The sequence below is a fragment of the Clinocottus analis genome, unplaced genomic scaffold (assembly GCF_023055335.1).
Source record: "Clinocottus analis isolate CAN_PGR_092001 unplaced genomic scaffold, fCliAna1.0.p SCAF_11, whole genome shotgun sequence".
Taxonomy (NCBI): domain Eukaryota; kingdom Metazoa; phylum Chordata; class Actinopteri; order Perciformes; family Cottidae; genus Clinocottus; species Clinocottus analis.
Window position 1 is genome coordinate 7,660,970 of NW_027175832.1, and position 27,755 is coordinate 7,688,724.

Genomic DNA, 27,755 nt, shown 5'->3' on the forward strand with positions numbered 1-27,755 from the left:
AAATATTTAACTCTAATTTTGGATTTGTGCAAATTTGTAGAATTGTCTACTCAACCAGTGTTGAAGATCAATAAACATTTTGAAATAAAAAGTCTTTACTTTAAAAAGTGATAGTATACCATGTTATATTTATTGTATGTATGGAACAGTTAATGCTGATTCTGTGTATAAACCTTTTCACTACACTAACCACTTCAGGATATACCCAAGCATTATTATCCATTCAGTAAAAGGTTCTCAGCTCCTGCACAAGTGACCATGCCTTTGGCATCAACAGACCCTCACGTGTGTAATCATGTATATATTGTTTTGGTGGTTTTTCAGTTTTTTATATACAAGATGTTTGAGTCAGTAGTATTATTTATTTTTTGCATAACCAAAACAGGCAAAGCACTCTGTGGCAGTGGATTTTAAAATAAAAAAAGGCTTTAACTTAGTTGTCCAAATGTTATAATGCAGCATACTTCCAACTCCTGTATCAGAGCACAACGGGTATCAATCTGTGGATTTTAAAATCAGAAAAACTGATGGTATTTACTGCCAAGTGGCACTGATGAAAGCAAATCTGTAACCAAGGAAAATGGCACCAGCCAAATTCTGGTAAAATGGGCAGGTTGCTGCTTCTCGCTTCTCTCACCACAACTACAGTGGCGTAAAAACATATTCTTCAACAGTGGTTGTTTTGATGGTGCAACTTTATTGGGACCCTGGTTTTCTCATGCAGGTTTGGTGAAGCCTCTTGCTTTTACCACCCACAAGTTTAGATTTTCCTGCTACATTGTAAAACAGATGAACCAAGACAAAGTATTTCCGCTCCAGACAAGATTTATTTGTGGATGTTGAGGCCATGTCCAGGTGGGTTAAATTATTGAAAAAGTCCCAAATCGACCAGTGATTATTTCACTGGTTTACTGGTCCTTCAACTCCTTCAGTCTCCTGATCGCGGACTTGACTGTGACGGCGGACGTTGTGCTGGAAAAGACAAATAAAAACAACTTAATTTGTGAATGGATATTATTGAATATACACAAAATCGACAGTCAGATTCCCATTCCTTGTTGATAAAGTTAAGTCTTTCCTTTATTCATGCAGCAGCTTTATTTGTTGGTCAATTGCATGACCAATAAATAAAGTGATGTGTGGTTACATTGAAATTTAATTTAGAATTGTAGTACTGGTTCTTCAAATGAACACTTGTCTCCTTAGTAACAACATCATGTAATCAAGGGCTTGCAAAACATTAGGCGAAAAATTGTCTACTAATGCTTGATTCAAAGAACAGTCATAAACAGTATTCAATATTCATGAAAACTCTGCCAAGATGACCTCTAAAAATACATCAGCAAATAGCTGTCCGCCATCATATTTTGTTTCAGAGCAGACATTTTGTAGCAAGTTAGCACAGCCATCCAATACTTTAAATACTTTTGTCTGGCAAGGCCAGGATTTTAATTGAATCAAGCCTTTTACTAGCTTATTTATAAATCTCTCCATACATCTAAGTGAACAAATACGACATCCCCTCGACTGTCAATAACAAAGTTCCAATTTTAAATGAAAAATCATTTCGCTGTTCTAGGAAATAAAAGTTCCAACAAAATGCGATGAAGAAATGTATTTAGTAGCTGCTGGAACACATCTCATTTACAAATATGGAAAGTAACTAGGGAGTTATGTTTACTTCATATCAGACTGAGCGGGACGATTCTATTCATGAGTAACTGGTTTCATACATTTTGCACGTCTCAAAAGTTTACAAGTTAGCACAGGTCTGTTAATTGACAATCAGATCTGCAAAAAGTCTTACATGCTGTGTCCGTACCATCTTGCTCTAACCAGGTAACCTACATTTCAAAAACAGGCAACTCACTTGCAGAGATAACATTTATATACCCCAGATTTGCATTGGAGCGTTGCATAATATTAACACATTAGACGTCACCCAGCCTTTTAGGTGACGCTTGGACCCTGGGTGCACTTCCCTTTGTGATCATTTACTGTCAAACACCACCCAGATATGACCCCAGCAGCAGGTGAAATGGTAGAATTGTAGCGAACTAAAAAGAAGAAACCTACTTGTAAGTCCAGGCGCCTCCAGCCACGGTCTTCCTGCAGGACCCACAGTGCCAGATACCAACAGCCCTCCTCTTCATCTTGGTCTGTCAATACAAATATAACACTTTAAGTCACCGAACAGCATCTTGTAATTATTTTTCTCCGATACAACATGTATACACTCGTGCTGTACAAAAATACACCTGTGCCATTTGCTGTAAGCATCGTCATTGTACCTTGCCATCAATAGGCACCCTGCTTTCTGAATAAGAGTGAATTAGTCAGAGTTGTACTTACCTTGCCACAGAATGAGCAGGTGTATTTAGCGTGCTGGGAGATTTCAATTTTCTTCACCATCTTCCTCAGCGACGCGCCATAACGCGTGCCATATTTACCCACGATCCCCACCTTCTTGGTACGCTTGGCCTGTGAACATAAACACACAATAAGTTGCAAAGTCCCACTTCATTGGCACGTACAGTTAACGCTTCTGATTAACGAGTTTATAACCACCGACGCATCTACCATTTAAAGTTTTGTTGCTAGTAATAGAGGTAGCTTTATAAATTGTGCCTTAATATAATATAACCCGCACACAAACAGTCGGGTTCAATATTGTGCAAACCGAGTGTATTGTGATCACATCCATATTAAACACACGTTTAACTCAGTTTGGCTAAACAACAATAGAACCCGGGTGCATGAGATTGTCACTAGTGGGCTAACCGGGTTTTGCTAACTTTAGCATCCATGAGCTTCCCGTGGGCGAGCAGCCTCTGAACGGGAGCTAACGTGAACACAGTTCAACTCTGGTCCATGTTTAGAGACGACAAAACGAGAATGTGACATGAACCAAGTCATGTTTTACTGTTAAACCGCGGGTCCTCTAAACCTGCACGGAACATATAGACTTTTGCGGCCGACAGCACGATACTATAACTAGCCGCCTCGTACCCGGGCTCATTGAGTAACTTGTAGCAATGGTGTCAGCCATTTCTGTCTCACTGGGACATGAAAACATCGTTTTAACCGCTGAAATAGTCACACAGCAGACACAAATAATGGTCGGGTCTAATACACAAGGACGTTACATCGCCCCTAATTATGTGATTATATCATTCATAGCACAGGAACTATTAGATGGACACGGATTTGGAAAGGGACAATCTGGGCTCACCATCGTTTCAGTGGAGACGTAGGTCCAAAGAGGGATTGTTTAGCGCGCGTGCGCGATTTACCCTGTCGGTTTACGGTGCATTGTGGGACTTTGAGTTTCCACAGTTTTCGCTAGTACTAAATACAAATAAAATAGTCTTTTACATTGTATACAATACAACAGACTCGTAAAAAGTAGCAAGAAGTATTGCTGTTAAATATGTTTCACAAAACGTACGCAATAATTAAAACGTAAATGGCTGTAACTAAGGACGCCCCAGTGGTTACGCGCATGCGTATTCGTGTGGTGGAACCGACATCCTTGCTGCTGAGTTGAAATGTTTGTCCACTTAGCCTGTAATAATGGGGGCTTTGCTGTTTGTGAACATATAATGTACTAAAATGTCCGCTCTTGACAGCTATGTTAGTGGATATGCTATGAAGCTAACACGGAAACAGGTTCTCGCGAAGGCTAAGGCCTCCGACTTGGAAAGCGTGAAGAAATTGAACTGCTGGTAAGTGTGGCAATTTTAGCTTCACAGTTACCAGTCACTTTAGTTGCTTTTTTGGTTTAACGTGACATGCTGATGGCTTGTTATGCACGCCTCGCATTTATAATAACGTCACGTCTTCTTTTTGCAGGGGATGTAACCTGACTGATGTGAGTAGTCAGTTAATAGACGTCATTGTTTGGTTTGACAATTCATGATCAAATTGACTTTATTACGGTGTATTAATTGTACTTCAAGTTGCATGCATGTAGTTTTGCTTACGTTTGCAATAATACAAGTGTTCCATTTCCACTGTCTTTTTCAGATTTCTATCTTCTCCCAATTATCCAACATTGAAGTGTTAACACTGAGGTTAGTCCATTTAAATTTGCCACGTCTATTTCGACACCAGGACATTTGCACCTAACCATTAGAGATGATTGACCAATCCTGACTGTGGTGTTCTCCCCTTTCTCTCTCTCTCTGCAGTGTCAATGGCATCTCATCTCTCTCTCCTCTGGCTGGCTGTCTGTCTTTATGTGAGCTCTACCTAAGGAGGAACAAAATTCCCTCGCTCGCTGAGCTCTCATATCTGCGTCCGTTGACGCGTCTCAGGGTGCTCTGGCTGGCAGAGAACCCCTGTTGTGGAACCAACCCCAGCCAGTACCGCCTTACTGTACTGCGCTGCCTTCCTCGCCTCCAGAAGCTTGACAACCAAGGCGAGTGTGCGGAGTATATGTGACTGTACGATAAATCATTTGCACCCACAATTAAAAGAAAGACTTTCAAATTATTGTGTTGACTGGAGCCAAACTCTGCACAGACTCTGGTGTGACCTCAGAGATTACATTGCAGATGGGATCGTAAATGATTATAATATAGTTTGTTGTTTTACGTTTGTTTGCAGTAGTGACAGAGGATGAGCTTGCACTTGCTCTCATGGAGGGCGAAGAGGTCACCACCCCTCCAGACAGTGTCCAAAACCAGCTCTCCACAAACGGACTGCCAGATGCAGAGACGGAGATTGACCCTCTTAACTACAACATGGAAGAGACCAAGTAAGCCTTGTGGATTACAAGGAAGTAGAACATGCATTGGCTGAAGTTAATCTCTCCAGATAATGAAGGCATATTGAGAACAAAACGTATCTATCTTGAATTTCATTTTCAGCAAAATCAGAGAAGAGTTGGGGATGAAACTCCTCTCCAGAGACAAATTCCCATCCCTTTCTTCTCCATCAACCAGAGAGAACAAACCACCAATGAAAAAGGTAGCTTCTTAGATCTGAACATTGCTTCCTAGAACTTAAAACGTCAGAATGTACTTAAACTAGCACATTTCTTATTTTATTAATCTCAGCCAATAAATGATAACCTCAATTGTATTTTCAGACGCACACTCTGGATGCAGTTCTGTTGCTGCTACAGGACTTGGAAGAAGAGGAGCTTCACATTGTACACAGTGCTACCCAAAACAGACTTCAGACTTACACGCTGGACTCAGAAGTGCAAACAGATTCACTGCAGACACAGACAACTGTTGACATCCAACACTGAAGCGTTTTATAACGTGCACTCAAAGCTCAACAGCTCCCTTCCTCCCTACATCTTGTTTTCTGATCACAAACAGGATCCAAAACACCCCCTTTTCACCCGCTACTTTCCGATTACAATATGCATGTGATGTAGTTTCACTGACCGTTACAGTTTTCACATGTGGAGTACTGAATAACTTCTCCAGCTTTCTTCGATTAATTGTATTCATAGCAGCATGCCTACCTGCCTTGTACAAACAAAAGAATGTAAGTTTTGCTTAATGTAAATCTATTTCTTAAAGTAAAGAGATGAAATTGCAATAAGTCATTTACTCTCAAGTGTTGATTTTAATTACACAGGTGTTAGCTTTAAAAATGTACACATCAAAACACAAGACGTGAATGTCACAGAGCAATGAAAACATTTCACCAATAATTAACATTCATTCAAAACTGTGCAGTGTCTGTAAGTTGGGCTCACTTCTTATGTTGGTCACTGAATATATATATATATATATATATATATATATATATATATATATATATATATATATATATATATATATATATATATATATATATATATATATATATATATATATATATATATTATATTATATTATATTATTACACACACGCAATGCATGTCAGCCTTTCCTTCTCAGTCGCCCTCTTCGTTCTCCAGGAAGTCCATCAACGTGCTCGCGTCCACAGCCACAACCAAGTACTCTACTCCATCTGCACCCTGGAAAATAAATGAGAAATAAATGTTAAGTAAAGGACACTGCAGTCTGCAGATAGTTACGACGCCGAGTGAGGGTTTGGAAATTCCCAAGTAAACCGGGACTCTACCTTGCGTGTCCGTATCAGTTTGTGGTCTCTGAACTCAGTCAGCTGTGTCCTCAGTGTGAGGTCAGAGTTCACCAAGAACGCCTCTCGACAACGCTGGTAGAAATCTTGGAAGGACAATCCTGCTCACCGTGACGGGGAAAATAATACACTCATAAAGCAACACTATTTTAGGGAAAGACCTGTACAGCATTTTGACATTTCATGTGCGTGTACCTGTGTACGAAGGGTTATCTTTGTTTTCCAGCTGGAAGTTCACCAACAGTTTGAAAATTCCTCTGCAGAAAGAAAGGACACAGAGCCACGAACGACATCAGTAATTCATGAATTACTGATCAGCTGTGACAGTGAACCATGTCAAGCTCTACGTGGTACCTTGCATTGGGTGTCAAGCTGCGCAGCACGTGTGTAAGGGAGGACAGAGCAAGAGCGCCGGTCTGCTGCACCAGCAGCGAGTTTTCGTACGACGTTTCCTCTGTGTAGTGCTGGAAGGTCACACACTCCCACCACAACCAGTTAAACTGGCTCTGCTTAAACTGGTCCCACACTGGAAACACACAGGAAGGATTCAGCTCCACGAATACATTTCACCATGATCAACATGGCAGTACAGTCGCACACAAACACCCACCCATTGGAGCGTTTATATGATCTAAAGACGCCACCAAGTGCAGGTTGGGCAGGGATGCCAGCTGCCCCAGTGCACTCTGGGTCTTCTCTCCACGCAGCATTGGCCCGTCTATATTATGGATCAGCAGGTATACATGGAGATCTGGGCCTGCAAGGTAATGCTTTAAATTATAAAAAAAAATCTAAATTCACAAGATTAAGACAGAGACAATGGACCACTCACTGTCTTTAAGGGTCTGAGCGACGTACTGGATCTGGTCCGAGGGTGTCCGGAAACTTCCCGAGTGCTCTAGAACCTCGCATGTCAGAGCATTTAAAATCTGCAATGAAAGCTATAATGAAAAAAATTGATCTTGACCTATATGGCTCAAACTCAACAATGTGTTAAGTCTGTTTCACTCGTAGGACGTGAAGCTGAAGCTGGGTGATTAACAATTGTTTCATTTTTAAGACAGAAAGTAAATTTCTCTAACAGCTGGAAACCAGATTCTGAAAGATGTTACTCAATCAGCAATGTTTTCATCTCTTGTTTAATACACAATTGATGCTCTAGGGAATATTTTCTTCTGCAAGACAGTGTGTTTGGGGTTGTCTCAAAATATACTTTGGTCCCTGTGTTCGTCGTAGTGCAACAGTGTGGCTGACTGATGGGGTTTTAACAGTTTTTGAACAACAATGGAGCGTTAAAGAACAGAAGCTTAATCAGTCTTTTGGGACACAAATGGTACTTATAAGTAGGATATGGGCACTGCAGATTTCAGTCTTTTCAGCTGAACTTTTGATATGGACTGTGATAATAAAGCATTTTAAAGTTGAAGAAATTCTTCAGTGGAGACTTACTGATTTAAGAGTGATAGAGGGGAAGAATCCATTGACCACGAGGTGGATTTCCTGAGCCAAGTGAGACACACGGAAGTCCTCAAGCAGAGACTTTTTGCTGCCCAAACCGTAGACCAGCACACTGAATCCCAACCTGCACAAATAAAGACAAAGACACTTTCTGTCTTGTACTGCATTTAAATACTACAACAAAATAGGCACAGATTAAAGAAAGTGCAAACCCCACTCACTGTAACTGTAACATCCATTTGCTAAAGTGCGTTCGGTGTTTGCTGTGGAGCTGCTGGATCTCTTTCGAGCAGCAGGACGGTTTTCCTTCCAAAAGCTGGACCAAAGTTTCCTGCGAAACAGAAAATTAGGAAGTGCGTCAGTGACACAGGAACACAGCTTGTTTAATACATTTAGACTACTGGCGGTGATATACTGACCCGGTCCAGTTTAGGGGTGTGTAACCGCTGCAGGGTGCGGTCCGATGTCAAAACCTTTGAACTGCCATGGGCTTCAAAGTACTCCTCAACCATATTGGGCTGATTGGGGGCTTCGGATGCGGTCTTGCTCTTCTTGGCAGGAGTCTTGTAGAGCGCTGCAGATGAACCTTTACTGGGCGTTCTTACCTCCACCTCCATCACATCGTCCACCAGCTCCTCCTCCTCGTCGTCCTCGTCCTCCTCCCCGGAGGATGACAGCTCACTATCGCTGTCTGACCGAATGCTGGGAGCTGAGAGCATCAAACAGCTTAGCAAAAGTCTAACTTTCGACAGTAACACAAAAAGATTCCACCTCCATCGTCACACTCACTTGTGATTCTCTTCCTGAGCCTGTGGGGTGTCGTGGAGACAAACTCAACCTTCTTGCTCTGTCATGCAAAAAGCAGAGAGTACAACATTTGACACTGCAGCAAAGCCAGCGAAAAACAGCTTACAGAAACACGGAAGCGTCATCAGGACATGGTTGCTGCTGGATGCAACACTTTGTGTATACGAGAGCAAACTAATTCCCTAAGAGTCTCACCTTCTGTGGCGTCCGGCTTCCTCCTCTGTGGTCTAGTTGGAGAGAGACAGAATACAAATAGTTTTATTTAAATGGATACAGGGAAGGATGCAAAAAAATTAGGAAAGTGTGCTGAACTCACTGCGCCCTGTTCGGGTGGGAGTCGATGGTTCAATGTTGGGGCTCGTGCTAAAGGTCACACTTTTCCCAGGAGTCCGAGCCAATTCACTTGCTATTTGTACAAAATAAATACACAACAAAAATGTGTGTAATAAACTGTACAAAGATAGTAATAATAATAATAATAATAATAATAATAATAATAATAATATGTATGACACGCCGTAAAACAGAACAGGACGAAGGCTCTCACCAGTCTGCGCCATGCTGTGTCCACGTTTGGCTTTCTGAAAGGTGAAAATGGAGGACCCAGCCACTCTGTACATACCCTCTTCATCTTCTGCAAAACAAAAAAGAAAATGATGAAACCGACATATAACAACGTGAAGTGTTCATCAGCAATTAGCACAACAGCCGGGAACAAAAAGTACTGGTGTGTTGAATGCATTGATCAGTCGTAAAAAAAATATGTTACTATACTGTATATAAACTCTTGTTGATGTAAATGGGTGGGGGGACCTGACCACAGACAGGATTTATAGCTGAGTGTACCTAATAAAATGGAAATTGAGTGCATACAGATGGCAGCTGTGTATTGTTTTGCAACATTTAGCAGCAGCTTGAACGAAAGTAAAAAAATAAAATTAAAAAAAAAACATAGGTAGCTGGAGAAAAAAAAAGATATGGACATAGTTTCCTACCCACAACACAACAGGTGTTCAAGAACATGCATCCGTCTCCCTCACCTCCTGCGTGGTCTGCTCCCAGAGCTTGGACATAGTGCTGCTCATCAAGGACTCCGGTTTCGTCCCCATCGTGTTCTGCTTCCTCTCTGGCTCGTCGACCGGCCGAGCCCTTGAACGTCACCATCTTCTGAACAGACCCACTGTTGCTCTGCACACCTGTGGAGTTACACAGAGAGAGAGGCAGGCAGGCAGCTGGTGAGACGGAGTCCCAAACATCTCGGCAGGAAAAGGGAAGAAGACGGCGTTGTCCACGTACCCTCCTGTTTGTCCACGATGTGCTCCAGAGCATCTCCGTCCCCGATGAACTTCACCTCCAACGCGCTCATGGCGACTACAGGGAGAGATGACACACGCAGTGACAGCAGCGAGCTAAAAAAAATGACTAACGTGACTCAGCGGGCTCTTTAAAACGCCAGTTTAGCTCGGCAACATCAGTCACGGTAACGCAACGTTAGCGGACAGTGCGGTGAGGGGTAACGCTAAATTAGTTTCCCCGGCGGACAGTCGGCCGCAATGGACAGCAGCTGCGCACCAAACGTCTCTCGGAATAAGTGGAATAAAACCCAAACGCGTCTAACTTACGCTAACTTACCAGATAATGAGCCAGTATCGCAGGAGGAAGATGTAAACACAACTTTGTATTAACTGAAAGCAACACTGTGTGGTGTGACAACTTCCCGCGCCAGGCGAGTGAAGTTTTTAAACCACGTGACCGGGGAGAGGTCATCTGGTGGCCAATCAGAACGTTAGCTTTAATAAAACCACATTTCCCAAGATGCACTTAGCACAACCTCGCTTTTGAGACGGTTCTTATTACACATTTTAGAAATGTGCAAGACAAGAAGTAGATGTAACTTTATAGGGATTTTCTTTAGTCAGAAAAAAGTAAATACCCCCATTATTTTTCAAGGGAGGCTGTGCTAGTCACTGTACACTTAAAAAATATAAAAGCTTATAATGCATAATAAATTATAAACTTACTTCAACAGGCTCATGATCATTATACTTACTAATTGAGATGTCTGTTATGTAAGCTAGCGCCTGCTGCAGTACACACTTTGAGCAAAGTGTCTCTTACTTTCAGTAATTACATTTATAGACAATACAAAACTGAAGATTGTGCCAAAAAAGAAAAACGTACCGACTCTCGAAAACACAGCTCCGTGGCTTTGAAGAAATGATGAGGTTACAACATAATCCAAGTTTTTATTTTATATCTTCATGTACAACATTTGGAGAATAGGATTACAAAAGTAGTACGTGTTACATAATCAGTGGTTTTGTAATACGTCTACGCTAATATTTTGACAAAAAACTACCGGTGACATGAGTTGCTCAAAGAATTCCTCCAACACGTGTTCACCACCCGCGTGTTGGCGTCCACGTCCCCAGCAGACGGCCCTCAGAGTGCACATGGTACACGGGGTGCATCGCCGCACTTGCACACGACTGTAAAATGAACAGAAACGAAATCAAACAAAAGTCGAGTGACACAATAAAGTGACACATTGAACTGTACTAACATGGTAGGGGATCAGTGCGAGCAGGGAGCCCAGCGGGTATTTGCTGTAGTCCAGTGGTCCTGAGATGGGCTCCACTCTACCGTGCTCCTGGGTCATGGATAACAACCTGGGGGCCGGGGGGCGCACGGGGGGGATATATTTCATCAGAACTTCCATCACACTTGAGTTAAGTAGATTGGAGACAAGATGAGGTAACTTTACTTGAGGTTCAGGTGTCCTTCAATCACGGCATATCCAGTGGCAAGTTTTCCGGCTCCGTCTAGACTGAGAGCATTGACCAAAAATGTGTTTAAAGGAAATATGAAAACCATAGCAGCAACAATGGTATAAAAACCAACAACAGACATTTAGTGGTGATTAAATGTATCTGCTCCAGGTGGAGAGTATCATCGGTAAATTAAGAAGAAATCAATTTAAAATAATACATTTTGCCCCCAGACTTCTTCCCCTGGGGCCATTTAAGTGCAATTTAAGTATACAACTTTAAGGACTATGTCAGTTTCAAACAGTAAGCAGGTAAACGTCTATTCTGCAACCACAGAACAGGGTGCACAATATCGAGGAAGGTACCTGAGTCCGCTCCATCCGCAGTCGATCAGGAGCTGGTTCCTGTGAGGACAGTGTCCGATGACTCTCGTCAAAACCCTCACAGCCACATCCTCCAGACTGCACGAGCCGATCACAGACTGCTGCACATCTGAACGACAACAACAAAAGTCAACCGGATTCATCTGCTGAAAAAAACAGCATATACAAAACCAGTGCACTGATTCAACTACGGCTACATCCACACACACACACACCATAGAAGCCATAGTTTCCAGGATGCACCTCGCTGAGCTGCGCCATGTCTTTGACTGGGTGGCTACAGGAAGGGGTGGAGCCAATGCTAGACTTACAGGTGATGCCAGCCGCCTTCAGTCTGCCAGAGAACAAATCCAGAAAAGTTTACAGAATAATTCTATAAAGAGAGTACACTTATGTACAGTCAGTACACTCAAGTTTTGATTGAATTTAGACTTTTTTTTTAAGTGTACCTGGAAAATCATTGCTTGTATTATAATCATTCTCTTTTGCAGGTTAAATTTGATGGCCTTATTTATTTTACATACTTTTCCATGAACTGCAGAGTCAAGTCAGTGGTTTCCTGTGCGACAGCCTGTATTTGCTCCACTCCTCTGCAGTTGTAGGTGTTCCCACAGTGAGCGTACACTCCTGTGAGCTCCACGCCGTCCGCCTCTGCGACAGCCACAGCCAACCGGAGCGCCTCCGGTTCCGAGTGCGGGACGCCAGCTAGGACAAAGAGCAAACAAGAGATCACCAAGCTCTTGACTTTCACCAGCCGACGACGAGCTGTGTCCTGGTTTCCGTGCACGTTTACCTCTCCCGTTGCCGCAGTCGAGTTTGAGCCACACGCGCCACAGCCGCCCGTCTTTCAGAGGCCTCTTCATGAGCTGGTCAAGAGCGTGAGAATGATCCAGCAAAACTTGGAAGAGCTCCAGCCTCTCTGAAAGTGCAGCACAGCGCTCTACCTATGATCACACACACACACGCAATTATTTGGTGCATTGTTGGGAGGAGAGACCTCAACAAAATATAAAGGCTATGAGAAACTATATCAGATTTATGTTAATTACACTGACCGGCATTATTGGCAAAACATCAATCAATCACCATTAGTGCCAAGCTGTTCCAGTACCAAGCTATTGTGCATGCTGGCTCACTGGTGCATTTACAGACAACAGAGCTCACATTAATTACATTTAATTCATTCATTCCACTTGCTTTTCCTACAATCACAAGTAATGTCTGTTGTAAAATCTGATACAACATAATACTCGTTAATAAAGTATGTACTACATTCAAGATGTCTTACGGTAAAATACTATACCTGAAAGTTATTTTAGTAAGATACAGTTCTAGATGTAGTCACTTTTCACATCTTTAAAACATAACTTTTCGAAAGCTTTTAAGCGTGTGAGTTGAGAGGACCTTATCGAAGGGAAGAGAGTATGCATAGAGGATGTCATCAAACCCGTGGTCGGCATAGAAACAGGCCTCGGCCAGTGTGGAAACCACAATGCACCTTCGTGATCCACCCGTCAAAATGTCAGCACACTCACTACACATGAACACAAAATACACAGAAACGGACCATGTCAATACCTATTAAATATATGGAACTAAAAAAAAGCACATAGTGAATGCATTTGTGACTTCCAGGACGGACTGTTCATGTCCCTATTATCCCTCAGCTCCAATAACTCTCTTAACATTACAGTTGATCCCCAATTCTGTGACCCATATTCCTCCCATACCAGCTTCTCTCCACCCGCTCCATGTAATATTGATATCATTTGAAACCCTTCTCCTCACCTACAAAGCCCCAAATGGTCAGCTAATCTAGCACCTCTCCTGTGGAACCAGTTCCCAGTTTCGTTGTGGAACAGCCAGAGAGGCTGGACTCTGGGAGGCTGCAGATCTGCATGCATCCATGTCCCAATAACGAATGTTACTGACTGATTAGAATTTATTTTTGTGCATTTTCTGTTACGTGGTAGTTAAGGAGAGGACCCAAAAGCCAAAGGGGCAGATGATTGGACACAGCAGAAAACAATCAACAGGCAATCACAGGGGGCAGGAAGTGCAGGGAACACAGAGGACACGCAACACAAGGACTACAAAATAAGACAGGAAACAGACAACTCACATCATAACATTCTCATCTCACAGGTTGCACGACTGCTCTTCTGTCTGTGGTTGTTTTTGTTATTATCTCTGTTACTTTCTCTCTCTCTCAACCCAACATGTCAAGGCAGATGGGCGACCACTCAGAGCCCAGCTCTATTTGAGCTTTCTTCCCAGCAAAGGGGGATTTTTCCATCGCCTAAACTTTTGCTCATGGGGGGGGAAATGGTGGGTCTCTAGACCTGCTCTAAATGAAATGCGCCGCAAGATAACTTTGGTTGTCATTTGCCGCTATATAAATAAATTTGTATCAAGGCATTGCGTAAGTGTGTCTCTGCGTGTCCGTATTCATACATGGTTTTGTGGGTCTTCATGTGTGGCCGAAGCTGGACCCCCAATTTCTGACAGCGATCAATCATCCTCTCTGCATTTCTCTTCACTTTGTCCAGATCCACCACCAGAGCAGGTGTACACAGGGTGGAGAGGCCCTCTCCCTCCATACTGGCAGCACTGGAACAACACACACACACACACACACACACACACACACACACACACACACACACACACACACACACACACACACACACACACACACACACACATACTTCTCATGCAATTAAATTATTGTGCATGACTACCTTCAATTTAACAACTAGTGACAATCACACTATTCATATAAAAACAAACACATGTTATATTTATAACATTTAACATTTGTTTTTTGCAATCAACACTGGAAATTATGCAGGCACTTGCAAATGACACGGGAGTTCAAAATGTAAACCATACTTTGGTGTTTCGTTTCTACCTCTTGACTTGAGATTTTATTAAACATGTTTTTGGCTTTTTACAAAATGTACCAAAAACAAAAGAGGAAGATCTTGAGTAGATAATGACAAGAATAAATATGAACAGAATTGTAATTGTACCCTCTAAAAAGGGCAATCTGGTTTAAATTGACATCAAACTCTTAACTAAGCTTGTTCACAAGATATTTAGCCGGGGCTGGTCTATAGAGGGAACATTCACCTCCAAACTACATCATTTTGAAACAGTGCTGCGTGAAACAGAGACCTTTGCACTTTGGCATTTGGAACCTGAGATTGTTTTTGTTTTTTTGTTACACAACCTTTACTTTCTACTCCCGACTTATCGACCTTTTACTAATTCTTCAACACATCTATAGGAATATGAATTGTAGACTGTATGCATGGAGCTGAAAGCCTTTATCTCTACAGATGACTTACCGTTTGTTCGTCGCTGCAGGCGAACGACGCCTCGCTTGGAAAGATGACGAGAGCAGGCAGCAGCAGAGGGAGTTGAACTGCTATCAAGTCGGATCAAATCGGGAAATAAAACACCAATCTAATCAGCATGCATTGCGCGTTAATAGCCTGTGATCGATTGTGCGCAGGACTGGCTCATCTCGAACGAACCTGTTGTTTGTCACGTTACTCAGGACTTAATGACGTCACGTTTTGTTTTCTCCAGGAGTGGTCAAACCTCCTGACCGGACGTGGTCATTATCGATCATCTTTGAAAAAAAGTTTTACTTCTTAGCTTTATTGAAAAGTAACACCAGACTGATCATCATGCAGAATGATTCAAATGATTGATGGATACATCCCTTAAATGTTGCATCTTGCAAATGTGAGGCTGATTTGATTTACTTTATATACTGTTGAATAGCTTAAACTGTAATAATTACTTATTAGTTAATTTGACGAAATGTGTTATTTAATATATGCATAATATATAATTTTGTATTATTAACCAGAATCTGCAAAGTAACTAATAACTGCAGCTTCTGTGTACAGCAGAGGGAGCCAGATGCGCAAACAGATACAGAGGTCATTTCTCTTATGGGATTATGGGAGTGCTGATAAATATTGCACTCCAAAAGTATGACATGTATTATGTCATGTTGTATGTTGTGTACGTTCTCCATCAAATCCTTGTTGAGAACCCGTTCCTTTCTGAGAAGGTTGTAGTAATTTAAGGGGAAATTGCACATGTATCGAAAACATATAAACATGTGACACATGAATATATCTTGCAAACACAAAAGACAGTGTTGGGGTCACCACATATTAGGCTTTATTTGGAATTCATGTTTACAGAACGGTTTCTTTATGATTGTCTGTGAATGCATGTGGAGTTAACTACAGCATGTGCTTGTTTGTGCGATTCCTGTGAGGCTGAGTGTGGGTCATTTTTGTGAGATTTTTTATTTCCCCCCTGAATAAGATTGTTAATCCCCTGAACAAACTTAAGTAATTACAGCATAACACAATGTAAAAAGGTTTTCAGAACCACTCGATTGGCTTTGTCCTTTATTTCCACTTTAGCACCTTTAATGTAAATACTAACTTTGTGAAGAAAGACTATTTGATAGAGAGAGAGAGAGAGAGAGAGAGAGAGAGAGAGAGAGAGAGAGAGAGAGAGAGAGAGAGAGAAGAAAGAGAGAGAGAGAGAGAGAGAAAGAGACACACACACACAGCAAACTGAAGAAAAAAATATAACATAAAAGCAAATTAAGGCGTACAATTTTTTCGTACACTTTCAATAATCCCACACCTCTCCTCTGGGATAGTGTCTTTGACAGGAAGTGCTGACCATAGTTTTAGAGGGAATAGATCAATCAAGTTACAAATGATATCGCATGCCTACGTGATTGTGTGAGTGTGTCAGCTGGTCCTATGGATTGTTTTGGCTTTTGTAAGAGAATCTTCTCCCGCGTAACAATCGGGATGTGTAGCCGCCTCGGTGCCTGACATCCAGTGAGGATTTAACGATCGCAGAGGTCTGTTGGTGGCTCTGCGTGTATTTACGTGTGCTCGGAGGGAGCTCAGCCACCTGCTCACACCATGGGCTCTAATTGTATGGTGTGGAGCGCGACAGGTCCTCACTAGCATATCCAGCGGATGAAGCGATCAAAGAACGACGGCTTGTTCAGCGCGGCGTAGTCGGCTCCTCTGAAGACGGCCGACATGTCACCGAGCGACACCTTCCGCAGCACCTCCTCGTCCGTGTCGGATCCCACGGCGATCACCGTGGGGACGCCTTCGGCCCGCCTCATGGCCGACACGCCCTCATCCAGCTGCTCGCTGGCCGTGACGCCGTCAGTGACGAACACGAAGGCCAGCTCGGCGTTGCGACGAGCCAAGCGCTCTCCTCGCTGCACAACACAACAGGCAACGTTAAAGGGTTACACTTCCCTTCCCGTGGGAGTCAGAGGTGAAGGTCAAGGCCCGCTCTCATGTCTCCGTGCGTGCGCTTGAGCTAGAAGGGGAGTCGCCAAGCTTTACGTAAAGACAGAAAGTGTGGGGGCAAAAACAGCTCGTGAAACCACAAGGTGCCCACTCTTATTTCCGTTAGACAGATGAGAAGATTGATACCACTCTCACATCGGTATGGTAAATATATATCTACAGGCTGCATGTGTTTGGCTTAGTTTAGCATAGCGGGGAAACAGCTAACCTGACTTTGTTCAAAGGCAAAACACCCACTAATAGACAAATGCATATGTTATATAACTAATTTGTTTAGTCTGTAACAAAAAACTAAGTATAGAAATGACAACGTGTTTTTTGTTCTCCGTGGGACTACTTGGCTGTTGACTTTCTTGGGTTTTGGTCGCCACCTTGATCAACAAATTCACTGCAGCTGCCCAAGAAAACTATCCCACACGTAACCCACCTGTAAAACCACAACTTATTGTTTTTATGCTTCAGTGTTTGCACATATTGAACAAACAAGATATATGTGTTACTGATTGAGCTGTCGAGCTGCAGGTGAAAGGGTTCTGTCACATTTAGACTGAGCCAAGAAAGCTGTTTACTCTTGTTTGTATGCCGAGCTAAAAAAAAAAAATCACCTGCTTCACAGACATGTGTGGTATTGGTCTTCTGATATTACTTAAGAAAGTAAAGAAAAAAGTGTCACAAATCCATGACAATTGTTTGTTTTTACCTGTGGAATCACCAGATTGTTGACGGCGTAGATGATGGCGCTGCCCAGAGCAGAGGAGGAGTCCATGTAGGTCACCCCCGCCAGCGAATCAGAGATCACTGTGAGGTTGTGTGTGAGCGCGAACTCCACCCGCTGTTCTGTCGTGCTGCCATACTGCAGCAGAGCCATGCGGGCATTCCTCTCGTCTGACTGGCCGCTGGCCAGGGTGAGGCGACGAGCCACGTTCTCGATGAACTCTTTGGCCTTTCGGTGGTCCTCCAGTCCCATCCTCTCAGAGCCATCCAACAGGAACACCACATCCACGGGACGCTGAACACAGCTAGCCACTGAAGGCTCTGGAACAGACACACAATCTTATATTAAGCTTTAAATCAAACACGATGCTCAGCGAGCTACAGCTGGAACACAGATGCACAGGAGTCACAGTCAGCAAAAAAATGTATGGTTTAACACACTGTAGTGTTTGCTACTTTCATCCATGCTAATTGCAGGCTAGCTGTCTGATTGCATCCACACCTTCTCATATCAGTAGTGTGGCCTCAACAAGAAAACACTTTTTTAGTTTGCTCTATGATTTTATTCTCTTGAGATGGCAAAATATAAACATGAATACATGTTATACAAAACAACATAGTTCACATCAGTAAGTTTCCATCACAGAGCTAACATGGCGCCATGACATTTGGTTAAAGCCGGCCTTAGTCATCCTACTTTACAAGCCAAGCCACATGCAAAAAAAAAAACATGCACCAATCAAGGGCATAACATACAATAGTTCCTTCATTGTCGGGTCAAATAACCAAACATCCACATACACCAACTCCTGACTCATATACAGTAAACTGTCTCTAAAACCAGATCTTTTCCACATGTCATAGCCTTTTCACCAACATGACTCATTTACAGAGCACAAGAAAAAAAAAGTAAAGGCCGTAACCATGGATGTGTGCAAAACAGCAAGAAAAAATAAAAAAAATCCATCACAGTGATTCAGAGGGCTCGTGATTCACAGTGGAAATTTGGCTTCATCAAAGAGCTACTGTTCCCTTTACAGAGTAACATTAACGGCTCTACAGACCAATCTGCCTCCAACAAATAACATCCGCCTTCCATGTGAATAGAAAACGCTCCTCCACAAAATTATATGTATTGTATTTCGAACAGACATACTTTTCAAAGAGACAGCTCCGTGTACATTGATTTAGAAATATTCTATATGGAAAGGGAGCATCACATGTTGAATTTTGGCCCCTTATATACAGTAAATGTACATAATAAGGCTGCTCTGAAATGTCAGGACAGGGCCAGCGTCATATCCTTCAAATCCTTTTGCGTACAGCCCAGGTGTATATTGCACCACTAGAGTTAGAAAATACCTATTCTATGTCCAGCAGTAAGCTTATTAGCTATTGGCGACCATAATGGCGAGGTAGCATGGTTAGCATATTAGCATTAGCAGAGTCCTAAGGCTTTTGCTGGGTCTCCCATAATGTCTCCATAGACATATTTGAAGGAGTCGATGAACAGCCGGGTCCACTGCTGCCTGTCCGTTCCCTGGGCAAGTTTGGCTCTCTGGGCTGTGTACGCCATGGTTGCAACGCCAACCCCATATTGCTGCTCGCTCAGGCCGTTCAGCAGGCTGGTCACACCCTTCAAAGAGGTGGGGACCAATGAGGGGCTGCCTTCCTCAGCCAGCGGCTTCCAGGGGGGAGGGGCTTCCCCCGGTGCAACGCCCCCTCCTGAAACAAGTGGGCGGAATAACATCGTGGGCGGAGTCCCACAGACACGACGCATCAATACAGCCAACAAAGATGCCGGAGCTACACCGAGTTGCACTAAATGCCAAACGTTTGGTCTTGTTTGTTGGCTTTGCAGCAGCTTGAATTCATTGCATCGTGGTAAAAAACGGAGGCAAAATGATGAGTGAAAAAAACTAAATTCAAGACATAACTTGTCTGATCATGAACATAGCTTAAAGGTGTCAGTCTGCTTCAGACAAACTAGTTGGTCCCAAGTGGTGTCCAGACACATCTGAAGCCCCAGATGTTTACTTCTGTTCTGAATGGCCACCCTTAAAGGCGAGGCAAAACGCCTGCTGTCATAGAGAGGTGCAGGGCGTGTTGAATCATAATAATTGATAGTATTGCACACTTTCAGACAGCCTCTCCTCAAAGGCATTCATGGTGTTGTGTTTGGTTCTACACACACGAAAAGTGATGACAGGTTTGTGTAAAGAATAAAAACAGAGAGAAAAACAGGAGAACAGTTTCGGAGAGACATTTGACATCTGAAAAGCACTTCATTTTTAGCATCTTAATAACGCTGGTTACTTTGGCCTAAATGCTGAAAATCAAGAGAAGACACTAAGCAATGCATATGATGTTAATGTCTTACCTGATTTACAAGGTAGATCGGGGCATACGATGATGGGATCTGAAGCCAAGATAAAGATAGAATATCAGAAAAAGTACAGAACAAAACAGCTTTTATATTCCGCAGGGGGAACAGACTGTACAAAGTGTGTCACAATGAGTGTACCTGGGCAGAGCACGTTTTCAATCCTGTCGAGGAACTCCTCTGCCACCAGGTCTACAAAGCGCTTCATGCCCATCACCCTGCCATCTTTCTGGCAGGCGATGCTCTTCAGGCTCTCATTCTCCTCAATCTGGTCGAACATGTCTCCGATACCAATAGCACTCACATCGACGCCGGGATGACTGCTCATACAAACACATATATGTTATATATATATCATTTTTCATCGACACAGATGAGAATTCTAAATGACCAAATACAGCCCCAGCGCCAGGCACCTGCAGAGGGAGGTGAGCAGCATGTCGTCATCTCTGGGGTCGAAGCGTCCATCTGTGATGACAACAACGGTGACTTTGGCTTTGGCCCTGCGGCTGTCCTTAATCAGATTGTCGTAGGCATACTTGAGAGCGGATGGAGTCCATGTTCCTCCGGCGATCCACTCCAAGCGCTTCACTGCATTCTGAATAGCGGAGAAGTCAGAATGTGAGAGATGTGTACGTACAGGAATGTGACAACCCCACTGGGTGTGGACACAGATGCAAAGCGTCCATCATTTTTAAATAGTTACACTGCGGCCCTTTTGAAGACAAGGTTCTGGTTTGGTGGCAAAAGATCGCAGCCATGGTTGTGGACTACGCTTCAGTAAAATCAGCATAAAGTTTCGCATTCAGCATTCTCTTTGCTTTTTATAGGGAATTTATAATTAGTGTTTGTATGCAATATCCAGCCATGATTGCTTTAGTCACTGGCATCTATAAAGATAATAGGGTAGAATGGTTAGCGTGTTAGCATTGGCATAGTTCTCGCTTCACAGCTTTAGCTGTTCATGCTTCCTGGTTGATTCCTTTCTTTGAATGTTCAAAATGGCCGCCTTGTAGTGTGTTAGCAGAAAAAGAATAGTGATTTTACTACTCTAAAAAGTTGATTGTGTTTTACAAATGTATACCTGGGTAATTAGTAAGGGGAAAGTCTGGTGTTGTACTGTGTCTATCTGTCAATTACTCCCATTAAAGACCGACACCAACAATGTGAACAGTGTTTCTCAATACTCTATAACCTACTATACTCAGCCCAAAGACCCACTGGTTCCTAATGAAGATGTTCAATCTTTAAACAAATCATAAGTTTTTATTTCTAAAAAGGCGAACATATTTTATGAAACTACTGGACACTGTAATTTTTAGCAAATGTATCTCAAACAGGAGGGAATACTGCATTTGCTGGGGACTATTTTCAGCTGCGGATGAATACACACTTTGCGCTATATTTACCTTTCAAGGTAGGAGGACCGATAGTTATGTATGATTGACTTAAATGAAATTACAGTGCCCATGTTCATGATTATGAAGGAATATGTCACCCAGTAGAATACTCAGTGATGTGTTTTAAATGTTTTTGTTTTTTTACAGTGGAAGTTGATGACACGGAGGGATGAACTATATCAGGATTTGAACATATTGGCAAAACCTTTTAGCATCGTCAATTCATTGTTGGTTTTGATCTTTTCACAGGATTTTCTGACCATGTCAAAACATATATCACAAGTGTTATCCTTTAAGGTGGGTCTACTTTCTATTGATTTCCAGATTAAATGTAATGGTGAATGTAAGAAAATAGAGAGAGGAAGATCTGTGATGACTCTCATCTGACAGTACAGCAGCCCTTATTCCATAAGACGCATCTTGGCAAGAAAACGCAATAGATCAGTCTGTGCTCCACCCCAAAAAAACTCTTCAAAGCAGTTTGCACATGGGTTTGTGTTTGAGACCTTGAAAGCAGACAGTGAATCGATCTTGGGGTCGTCGAGTCGGATGGCCTGGAAGGTTCCACTGTGACTGTACTGGACAACTCCCACTCTTGTGCCTGGGAACACATGCAACTGTGTTGACACCGAGTTGGCAGCCATCTTAAAATGTTTTGTTTTTTTGGTCAATGCACAGACTCCTGAAGTGATTTGTAAACCACATGAGTATGAATAACGCATTTATACCTGTCTCTGACTTGGGGTCTTTGGCAAGGGATCCCAATCTGTTGATGGTGTTGATGACAAAGTTCTTCTCCAGGGTGAAGTTGGTCAGACCCACTGACTCTGAGCTGTCGATCACGAACACAATGTCCAAGGGTCCGCAGCGTTTCTCACAGTCTGCAGACAAAACCGTAAACTGTGATAACCAGACAGCCTTTCAGAGCGTGTTCATATCATGAACGGAAACACAGAAGCTAAACTCACCACAGCAGCCACATGTTTCTCTGATGTAGGTCATAACGTCACATTCCTACAGCAAGAAACATGACATCATTATATCCTGCTTGTATTTCTCTTGATGAGCCAGTGATAAAAAAAAGAGTAGTTTGATGAAATGTTCTCACAGTGAGGCCGGGATCTCCCTCAGGGCCAGGATATCCCTGTAGAGAAAGAGAACACATAAAACCCAATTCTGTCTCTCAGCCTTTGTCTGGTTTGGGTTTGCTAGCAGGTAAAGATGTAACAAGTAAACATATGAAAACATCAGCCTAAGCTGACATTTCCTAGCTGGATGCAGTCGAAAGGCCGACTGGGTTTAACTGGTTTACAGTGCTTTTTTTTTGTATACTTACATCACGCCCACCCTCTCCTCTTGGTCCTCTGAGGCCTGGCTCACCTGTTGATCCTGGCTCACCCTGTTGTGAGCAGAAACATTAGCATTGTGTACTTTTCATTTCAGGAACAGAATACATCCAACTACAATGATTACTCACTCCCTCTCCCAGGATTCCTTTATTCCCTGGGTCACCCTTTTGACCACAGTCTCCTCTGCCGCCGCGAGGTCCACGATTGCCGTTGTCTCCTCTATCACCCTGTACAGCAACGGAGGAACGTTTTATCAGCCAAGTGTGTCACTCCAGCAAGTAAATGTACTGAGATAAAGTGCATGTGTATGTTACCGATGGTCCTCTTGACCCAGGATAGCTGAAGCCAGGTCTTCCAAGGTCTCCCTGATTAGAAAAGAAACAGTCAAGACAAACTGCAGCTGAAAACAGTTAGAAGAAGATGAAGAAGAAGAACACACTGACACATACACAGAGACGCATACCTTTGGTCCAATCGGTCCAGGTTCTCCTCGAGATCCAGCATCACCAATGTCCCCTCTGGTACCCTGTCGTACGAACCGTGTTAATGTAAAGTAGATTAAGTATCCTTTTCACATGATGCCCAATTGAGACTCTGAACCTACATTTTTCCCAGCCTCTCCTGATGTCCCCGGTGGTCCCCTGGGGCCTGGCAGGCCATTGTCTCCCTGTTCAGAGAGAAAGTTGATGACAGGTGCAACAATAATGAACAGATTAAAGAGTCGTGTACGGTGTTCATATGGACATACAAATAATACAAATAAGATGGACCGTCTAACCTTTGTTCCTTTGTTTCCTGATTCACCTGGAAGTCCTCTCAAGCCCTCTGGACCCATTTCACCCTGAAACATAAAATCTGCATTGAGCTCCCAAGTGGTGGAGTATTGTATCAAGTATTGCATTCTCAATGGAAGAAGTTATTTGCACAGATGAAAAAAGTTCACACTTGCACAGTTGTGTACGCACCTTGTCTCCCTTATTGCCATCTGTTCCTTGAGCACCCTTTGGCCCATAGTCTCCTCTTCTCCCCTTGAATGCAATAACAAAGACAAAATCAAAGCATGACCAATACAGGCTAACTATGAAAGGGCACATGATGAAGGTGAAATAGATGTTCTTACAGGCTCTCCTCTGGATCCCGTATTTCCAGGGCTTCCCTAAGAAAAACAACACACAGATGAGCTCCATGGTGTTATACGTGTGTGAATACATTTCTGTCTGTGGCGATGAGCCTTACTGGGTTTCCTTTCAGTCCAGGGATGCCAGGTGATCCAGGACTTCCACTCTCTCCCTGTGGACAAAGCACCAGAGTTTAGCGGTTCACATCATGCCTCAAACCGATGTAACGTGACCAAAGACCTTATATCTGTCCCGGCAAAGAGCACCGATCCTTGCCCCCGTGTTCCTATTTTACCTTTGGTCCAGCTTCTCCAGACGGGCCGGAGGGTCCACTTTTTCCAGGGCGACCGGCATCCCCCTGAAAACAGCACACAAACACATGCTCATAATCGGACAGAGTTTACCCACAGGTTAAATGGCCGAGGGATTTCGTTTCAATTGAAGACCCTGTACCTTATCTCCTTCACTTCCACCGAAACCGCGATCACCGACATCACCGGGGTGACCATCAGGACCCTACGAGGTGTCAAACACACACCATAATTAGGCCATAACGCTCTATGGATGTATTGATCATTCAAATTTGTGTGTTTAGTGTCATACTCTGTCGCCTGGGTCTCCTTTGCAACCGGGAGCACCGATCCGCCCAATTTTACCCTGGGAAGAAAACAATTGTATTACAACTCTAGACCTTCACTTCAAAATCATACAGCCACTATTTGAAACATTGAGAATAGAGTCATGATTATTGTGTCCCCTAAAGTGAACAACAACACTTGCTCCTTAAGTTAAGCAGCAGCTACCTTCTGTCCATCTGTCCCATTACGTCCTGGAATGCCAAACACGCCCTAACAATGAAGAGAGGAAACAATTAGAGAAGAAAGACCATACTTTAACGAAACTATGATAATGAAAAGAATAGTGAGCTAGTAAATCATGAATGGAAAAAGAAAAATCCTACCTTTTTCCCTTGAGTTCCCAATTCCCCCTGTGCGCGGACAGAAAACCAGCGGTTATTTTACATATAATCATTATGTGCTTATTCATTAATTTGCCTAGATTTTTTATTAGCATTCACCTACAAAGTCAGTCATTTATTCAAAGACTTAAGTAATGCATTGATGAACATGATCCTCACAAAAGAGATGTGCATGTCTTACCTTCTCGCCTGTCTGACCTGGTTCTCCCTACAGAGAGGAGGAAGAGAAAAGAAAAAAATGTTTTTTTACAATAGAGACAGAAACAAACTTTGTCGAACTAAAGCAAATAGTGAACGACGGGTAGGTGGGTGTTGAACGTCTTACCTTGGAACCAGGCTGACCGATGGGACCTTCGATACCGGGGTCTCCTGGGCGACCTGGTAATCCCTTCAGACCGGGGTCGCCGTTGTCTCCTTTGGCTCCCTGCAATCAAGGAAATCCATGGAGAAAACGTGTGTGAAGAATAAAGTGACTTGTGTGCGAATTCCGAAAGTGTGAGTTTGTGTGGATGCTCACTTTTTGTCCTCTGGGGCCTTTTGGTCCATCACTCCCTTTTGTCTCCAGACAGGACACTTTGTAACACTGTGTCACACAGGAAATAAAGACAAAGAGTCAATGTGGATGCAGTCCGAAACATAAATATTTTTGATCAATAGTTGCGTGAGCAATCTTACGTCTACGATCGCATGATGTTTCTGTGAAGACAAAAGAAACAAGGTGTGAGCAGAAGACAGATGGGTTGTGTCTCATGCTTCTGCGTGTCTCTGTGGGAGTCTTTGTGTGTTACCATTGTCTTGATGATGCTGTCAATGGTCTCCGTATCTATGACGGCTTTCCCTGAGCTCAGATCCACAGCCATGAAGTCCCTCCTGTAGAGGCTTACGGGAGAGTTGGCAATCTCCCTCAGCCCCGTCTCGTCCACGTTCTTGGATGCCGCTACGACAAATATCCGGATGCCCTCCTCGCGAGCTCTTTCTGCGGCCACTTTGATGCCCCTGCACGGTTCACCGGTCACGTGGCCGTCGGTGATGACCACAGCGAATCGGAGGGTGCGGGGGCTTGTGGGTGACCTTAGCATGTGCTGCGTCATGTTGCTGATGGCGCAGTCGATGTAGGTGCCCTTACCCAGGTAATTGATTCGCCTAACGCCCTGGAAACAATGTGAAAGGAGTGAGACTCGTTAAGGTTGGATTAAAAGTCGGGAAAAGCAGGCAACCGTCCAGGGACACAAGAATATCTCTGAAGATATCAGAAATCCCAAAGCAGATTCAAATCTCCCCCATAGGTTTTAGACAGACCACCGAAGTTTTTGCAAAGTTGGGCTTCGCCCCTGTGTGTAGATGTATGTGTGTGTTGGCATGTGTGTGTGTGTGTGTGTGTCACTCACAGTGATGAAATCATTCTTGGATGCGAGGGGACTGAACTCTTTATACTCCTGAGAGAAGTGCAGTCCACCGATCTTCCAGTTGACCCGCACAACACCATTGAGTTCAGCATCATCCAAACGCTGTGCAAACTGCTCAACGAATTTCTACGACAACAAAAGGCAGAGCACATTATGCGACAGACAGCGCACCTGGTTGACTATCATTTGGTGAGGACGACAGTATGCGACAGGGATATCTTTTGTCGAGGCTTAATTGAAAAGTATGCAGATAAACCAGGAACCTTGATGCTTTCCACCAGCGCTCCGGGGGGCGGCTCCTGCAGGGCGATAGTCTCAGATGTGTCTATGGTGAAGTACACTTCCATGGCGCAATCATTTTTCTCTGGAGGGAACGCAAACAAAACACACGTAAATCCTCTGTTGAAAATTGCAACGCACTCAAATAAGCAAGATGAAATGTTCCACTAAAACGTATCAGCATGGCATGTTATTTTGGCCACGCGGCAACAGGTTGAGTTTTATGGCACTCACTGCTGCACTCCTGGCCGTGAGCCAGGGCTCCAAAAAGAAGACAGAGCGCGATGACCTCTAACCCCAGCATCTTCCTCTTGTCCTGTCTGACGCACAAAGACACAAGACAACACACAAGTGAGCCAACAATCTTGGGAGGTCATGGGAAAGACATAAAATTCTAGAAAAACACTAAATCCCAGAAATGGAAAGACATGTGAATGTGACTAACTTAAACCCTAAGTAATTGTGATGCTGGTAATTTTTAGCTAGCTGTGGTTTTATAATATTAAATATACATGCTGAATGATTTGTGTCACATAGTGAGAATCAACTACATAGTAGTTGATTGCCAAAGTAATTTGATGAATCTAGATATGCATTAGTATCAGTTTATGCTAATTGAAGAAGGAACAGGTTGCCTGGTCATGGTTGCTCAGGGAACAAAATGGCCGCCACAGAGTTTGAAAGGATCAGGTGTTAAACATGGCTTCTCTTTATTGAGTTAAATGGTGGAAATGGAGACGACAGAACCTGGAAGAAGTGATTGATCTCTACATAGGCTGACATTAGCCTCATTATGGATTATTTATGCAGAAACCTGAACAAGCCTTAACATGCTGCCAAACTTCAGCGGTAACAACTAAAGATACACAGGCCTAAGTACTTGAAGAACTCAAAAAAGTTCAAGTAGTTATGCTAACAAAACATAGCACCTTTTTCTCTTAAGTCTAGGAAAATTTGAACAAACAGATTTTGAGTGATGACACAAAATGAACAGACTTGAGATGCATTTGACCGCAAAGACAGAGAGAGCTGCTAATTGACTATAGTCAGACTCACGTTTAGTTTTTTTCATAAGGCCTGAGTCTGCTGCCCTCCAGAGGCGCTTCCATCCCTTACAGAAAACCTCTGTTCACAGGCTGTTTTAGGCGGATTAACTCGCACATTGCTCTTTTTTTTTGTGAATCGGCAAAACGCACATTTATGTCGGGAAATTCCGAGAAGACAGATCACC

General features: G+C 43.2%; 5 protein-coding genes across 7 annotated transcripts in view; 1 reads left to right on the forward strand and 4 right to left on the reverse strand.

Annotated features, from left to right (window-relative positions):
• Window positions 1-807: 807 nt before the first annotated feature.
• Window positions 808-3,391, reverse strand: rpl37a (ribosomal protein L37a). Its single transcript, XM_068571612.1, has 4 exons — window positions 3,233-3,391; window positions 2,353-2,481; window positions 2,077-2,159; window positions 808-972 (listed from the first exon to the last, which is right to left on the reverse strand). The coding sequence occupies exons 1-4, from the start codon at window positions 3,233-3,235 to the stop codon at window positions 909-911; spliced, it is 279 nt and encodes a 92-aa protein (XP_068427713.1). The 5' UTR covers window positions 3,236-3,391; the 3' UTR covers window positions 808-908.
• Window positions 3,392-3,436: 45 nt separating this feature from the next.
• On the forward strand, window positions 3,437-5,559 carry cfap410 (cilia and flagella associated protein 410). Its single transcript, XM_068571610.1, has 7 exons — window positions 3,437-3,725; window positions 3,853-3,871; window positions 4,027-4,073; window positions 4,191-4,420; window positions 4,609-4,759; window positions 4,872-4,971; window positions 5,093-5,559. Exons 1-7 carry the CDS (start codon window positions 3,613-3,615, stop codon window positions 5,255-5,257), a joined length of 825 nt encoding a protein of 274 aa, XP_068427711.1. The 5' UTR covers window positions 3,437-3,612; the 3' UTR covers window positions 5,258-5,559.
• Window positions 5,560-5,865: 306 nt separating this feature from the next.
• Window positions 5,866-10,092, reverse strand: orc2 (origin recognition complex, subunit 2). Of its 2 annotated transcripts, none has more exons than XM_068571241.1 (16): window positions 10,003-10,092; window positions 9,667-9,741; window positions 9,411-9,566; window positions 8,918-9,004; window positions 8,687-8,776; window positions 8,566-8,597; window positions 8,353-8,410; window positions 7,983-8,272; window positions 7,785-7,894; window positions 7,555-7,687; window positions 6,938-7,034; window positions 6,716-6,823; window positions 6,460-6,631; window positions 6,301-6,362; window positions 6,088-6,206; window positions 5,866-5,980 (listed from the first exon to the last, which is right to left on the reverse strand). In XM_068571241.1, the coding sequence occupies exons 2-16, from the start codon at window positions 9,734-9,736 to the stop codon at window positions 5,897-5,899; spliced, it is 1,668 nt and encodes a 555-aa protein (XP_068427342.1). In that variant the 5' UTR covers window positions 9,737-9,741; window positions 10,003-10,092; the 3' UTR covers window positions 5,866-5,896. The 2 variants fall into 2 exon arrangements, with proteins under 2 accessions (XP_068427342.1, XP_068427341.1); XM_068571240.1 differs by having other exon boundaries at window positions 6,716-6,862.
• Window positions 10,093-10,596: 504 nt separating this feature from the next.
• On the reverse strand, window positions 10,597-15,068 carry zgc:162816 (uncharacterized protein LOC571260 homolog). The gene is made up of 10 exons (XM_068571348.1): window positions 14,872-15,068; window positions 13,976-14,131; window positions 12,926-13,055; window positions 12,315-12,465; window positions 12,046-12,226; window positions 11,737-11,855; window positions 11,504-11,630; window positions 11,135-11,197; window positions 10,934-11,039; window positions 10,597-10,859 (listed from the first exon to the last, which is right to left on the reverse strand). The coding sequence occupies exons 2-10, from the start codon at window positions 14,119-14,121 to the stop codon at window positions 10,770-10,772; spliced, it is 1,113 nt and encodes a 370-aa protein (XP_068427449.1). The 5' UTR covers window positions 14,122-14,131; window positions 14,872-15,068; the 3' UTR covers window positions 10,597-10,769.
• Window positions 15,069-15,698: 630 nt separating this feature from the next.
• col6a2 (collagen, type VI, alpha 2) overlaps window positions 15,699-27,755 on the reverse strand; it is a 12,812-nt gene continuing 755 nt past the window's right edge. Inside the window, exons 1-32 of one of the 2 annotated variants that reach the window (XM_068571637.1) lie at window positions 27,581-27,603; window positions 26,759-26,844; window positions 26,509-26,609; window positions 26,228-26,371; window positions 25,628-25,990; window positions 25,515-25,535; window positions 25,357-25,422; window positions 25,165-25,263; window positions 25,021-25,047; window positions 24,822-24,848; window positions 24,664-24,708; window positions 24,464-24,517; window positions 24,314-24,376; window positions 24,156-24,218; window positions 23,979-24,032; window positions 23,863-23,898; window positions 23,708-23,770; window positions 23,521-23,583; window positions 23,347-23,409; window positions 23,206-23,268; window positions 23,057-23,107; window positions 22,871-22,969; window positions 22,730-22,792; window positions 22,502-22,537; window positions 22,362-22,407; window positions 22,122-22,274; window positions 21,900-21,994; window positions 20,410-20,591; window positions 20,135-20,313; window positions 19,991-20,029; window positions 17,597-17,931; window positions 15,699-16,802 (exon numbers count right to left, since the gene is read on the reverse strand). In XM_068571637.1, coding sequence (XP_068427738.1) covers window positions 16,533-16,802; window positions 17,597-17,931; window positions 19,991-20,029; window positions 20,135-20,313; window positions 20,410-20,591; window positions 21,900-21,994; window positions 22,122-22,274; window positions 22,362-22,407; window positions 22,502-22,537; window positions 22,730-22,792; window positions 22,871-22,969; window positions 23,057-23,107; window positions 23,206-23,268; window positions 23,347-23,409; window positions 23,521-23,583; window positions 23,708-23,770; window positions 23,863-23,898; window positions 23,979-24,032; window positions 24,156-24,218; window positions 24,314-24,376; window positions 24,464-24,517; window positions 24,664-24,708; window positions 24,822-24,848; window positions 25,021-25,047; window positions 25,165-25,263; window positions 25,357-25,422; window positions 25,515-25,535; window positions 25,628-25,990; window positions 26,228-26,371; window positions 26,509-26,609; window positions 26,759-26,828 — 3,033 coding nt within the window. In that variant the 5' untranslated portion in view covers window positions 26,829-26,844; window positions 27,581-27,603 and the 3' untranslated portion in view covers window positions 15,699-16,532. Of the gene's footprint in view, window positions 16,803-17,596; window positions 17,932-19,990; window positions 20,030-20,134; window positions 20,314-20,409; window positions 20,592-21,899; window positions 21,995-22,121; window positions 22,275-22,361; window positions 22,408-22,501; window positions 22,538-22,729; window positions 22,793-22,870; window positions 22,970-23,056; window positions 23,108-23,205; window positions 23,269-23,346; window positions 23,410-23,520; window positions 23,584-23,707; window positions 23,771-23,862; window positions 23,899-23,978; window positions 24,033-24,155; window positions 24,219-24,313; window positions 24,377-24,463; window positions 24,518-24,663; window positions 24,709-24,821; window positions 24,849-25,020; window positions 25,048-25,164; window positions 25,264-25,356; window positions 25,423-25,514; window positions 25,536-25,627; window positions 25,991-26,227; window positions 26,372-26,508; window positions 26,610-26,758; window positions 26,845-27,580; window positions 27,604-27,755 lie in introns of those variants that run through there. The other variant, XM_068571636.1, reaches the window with a different exon arrangement.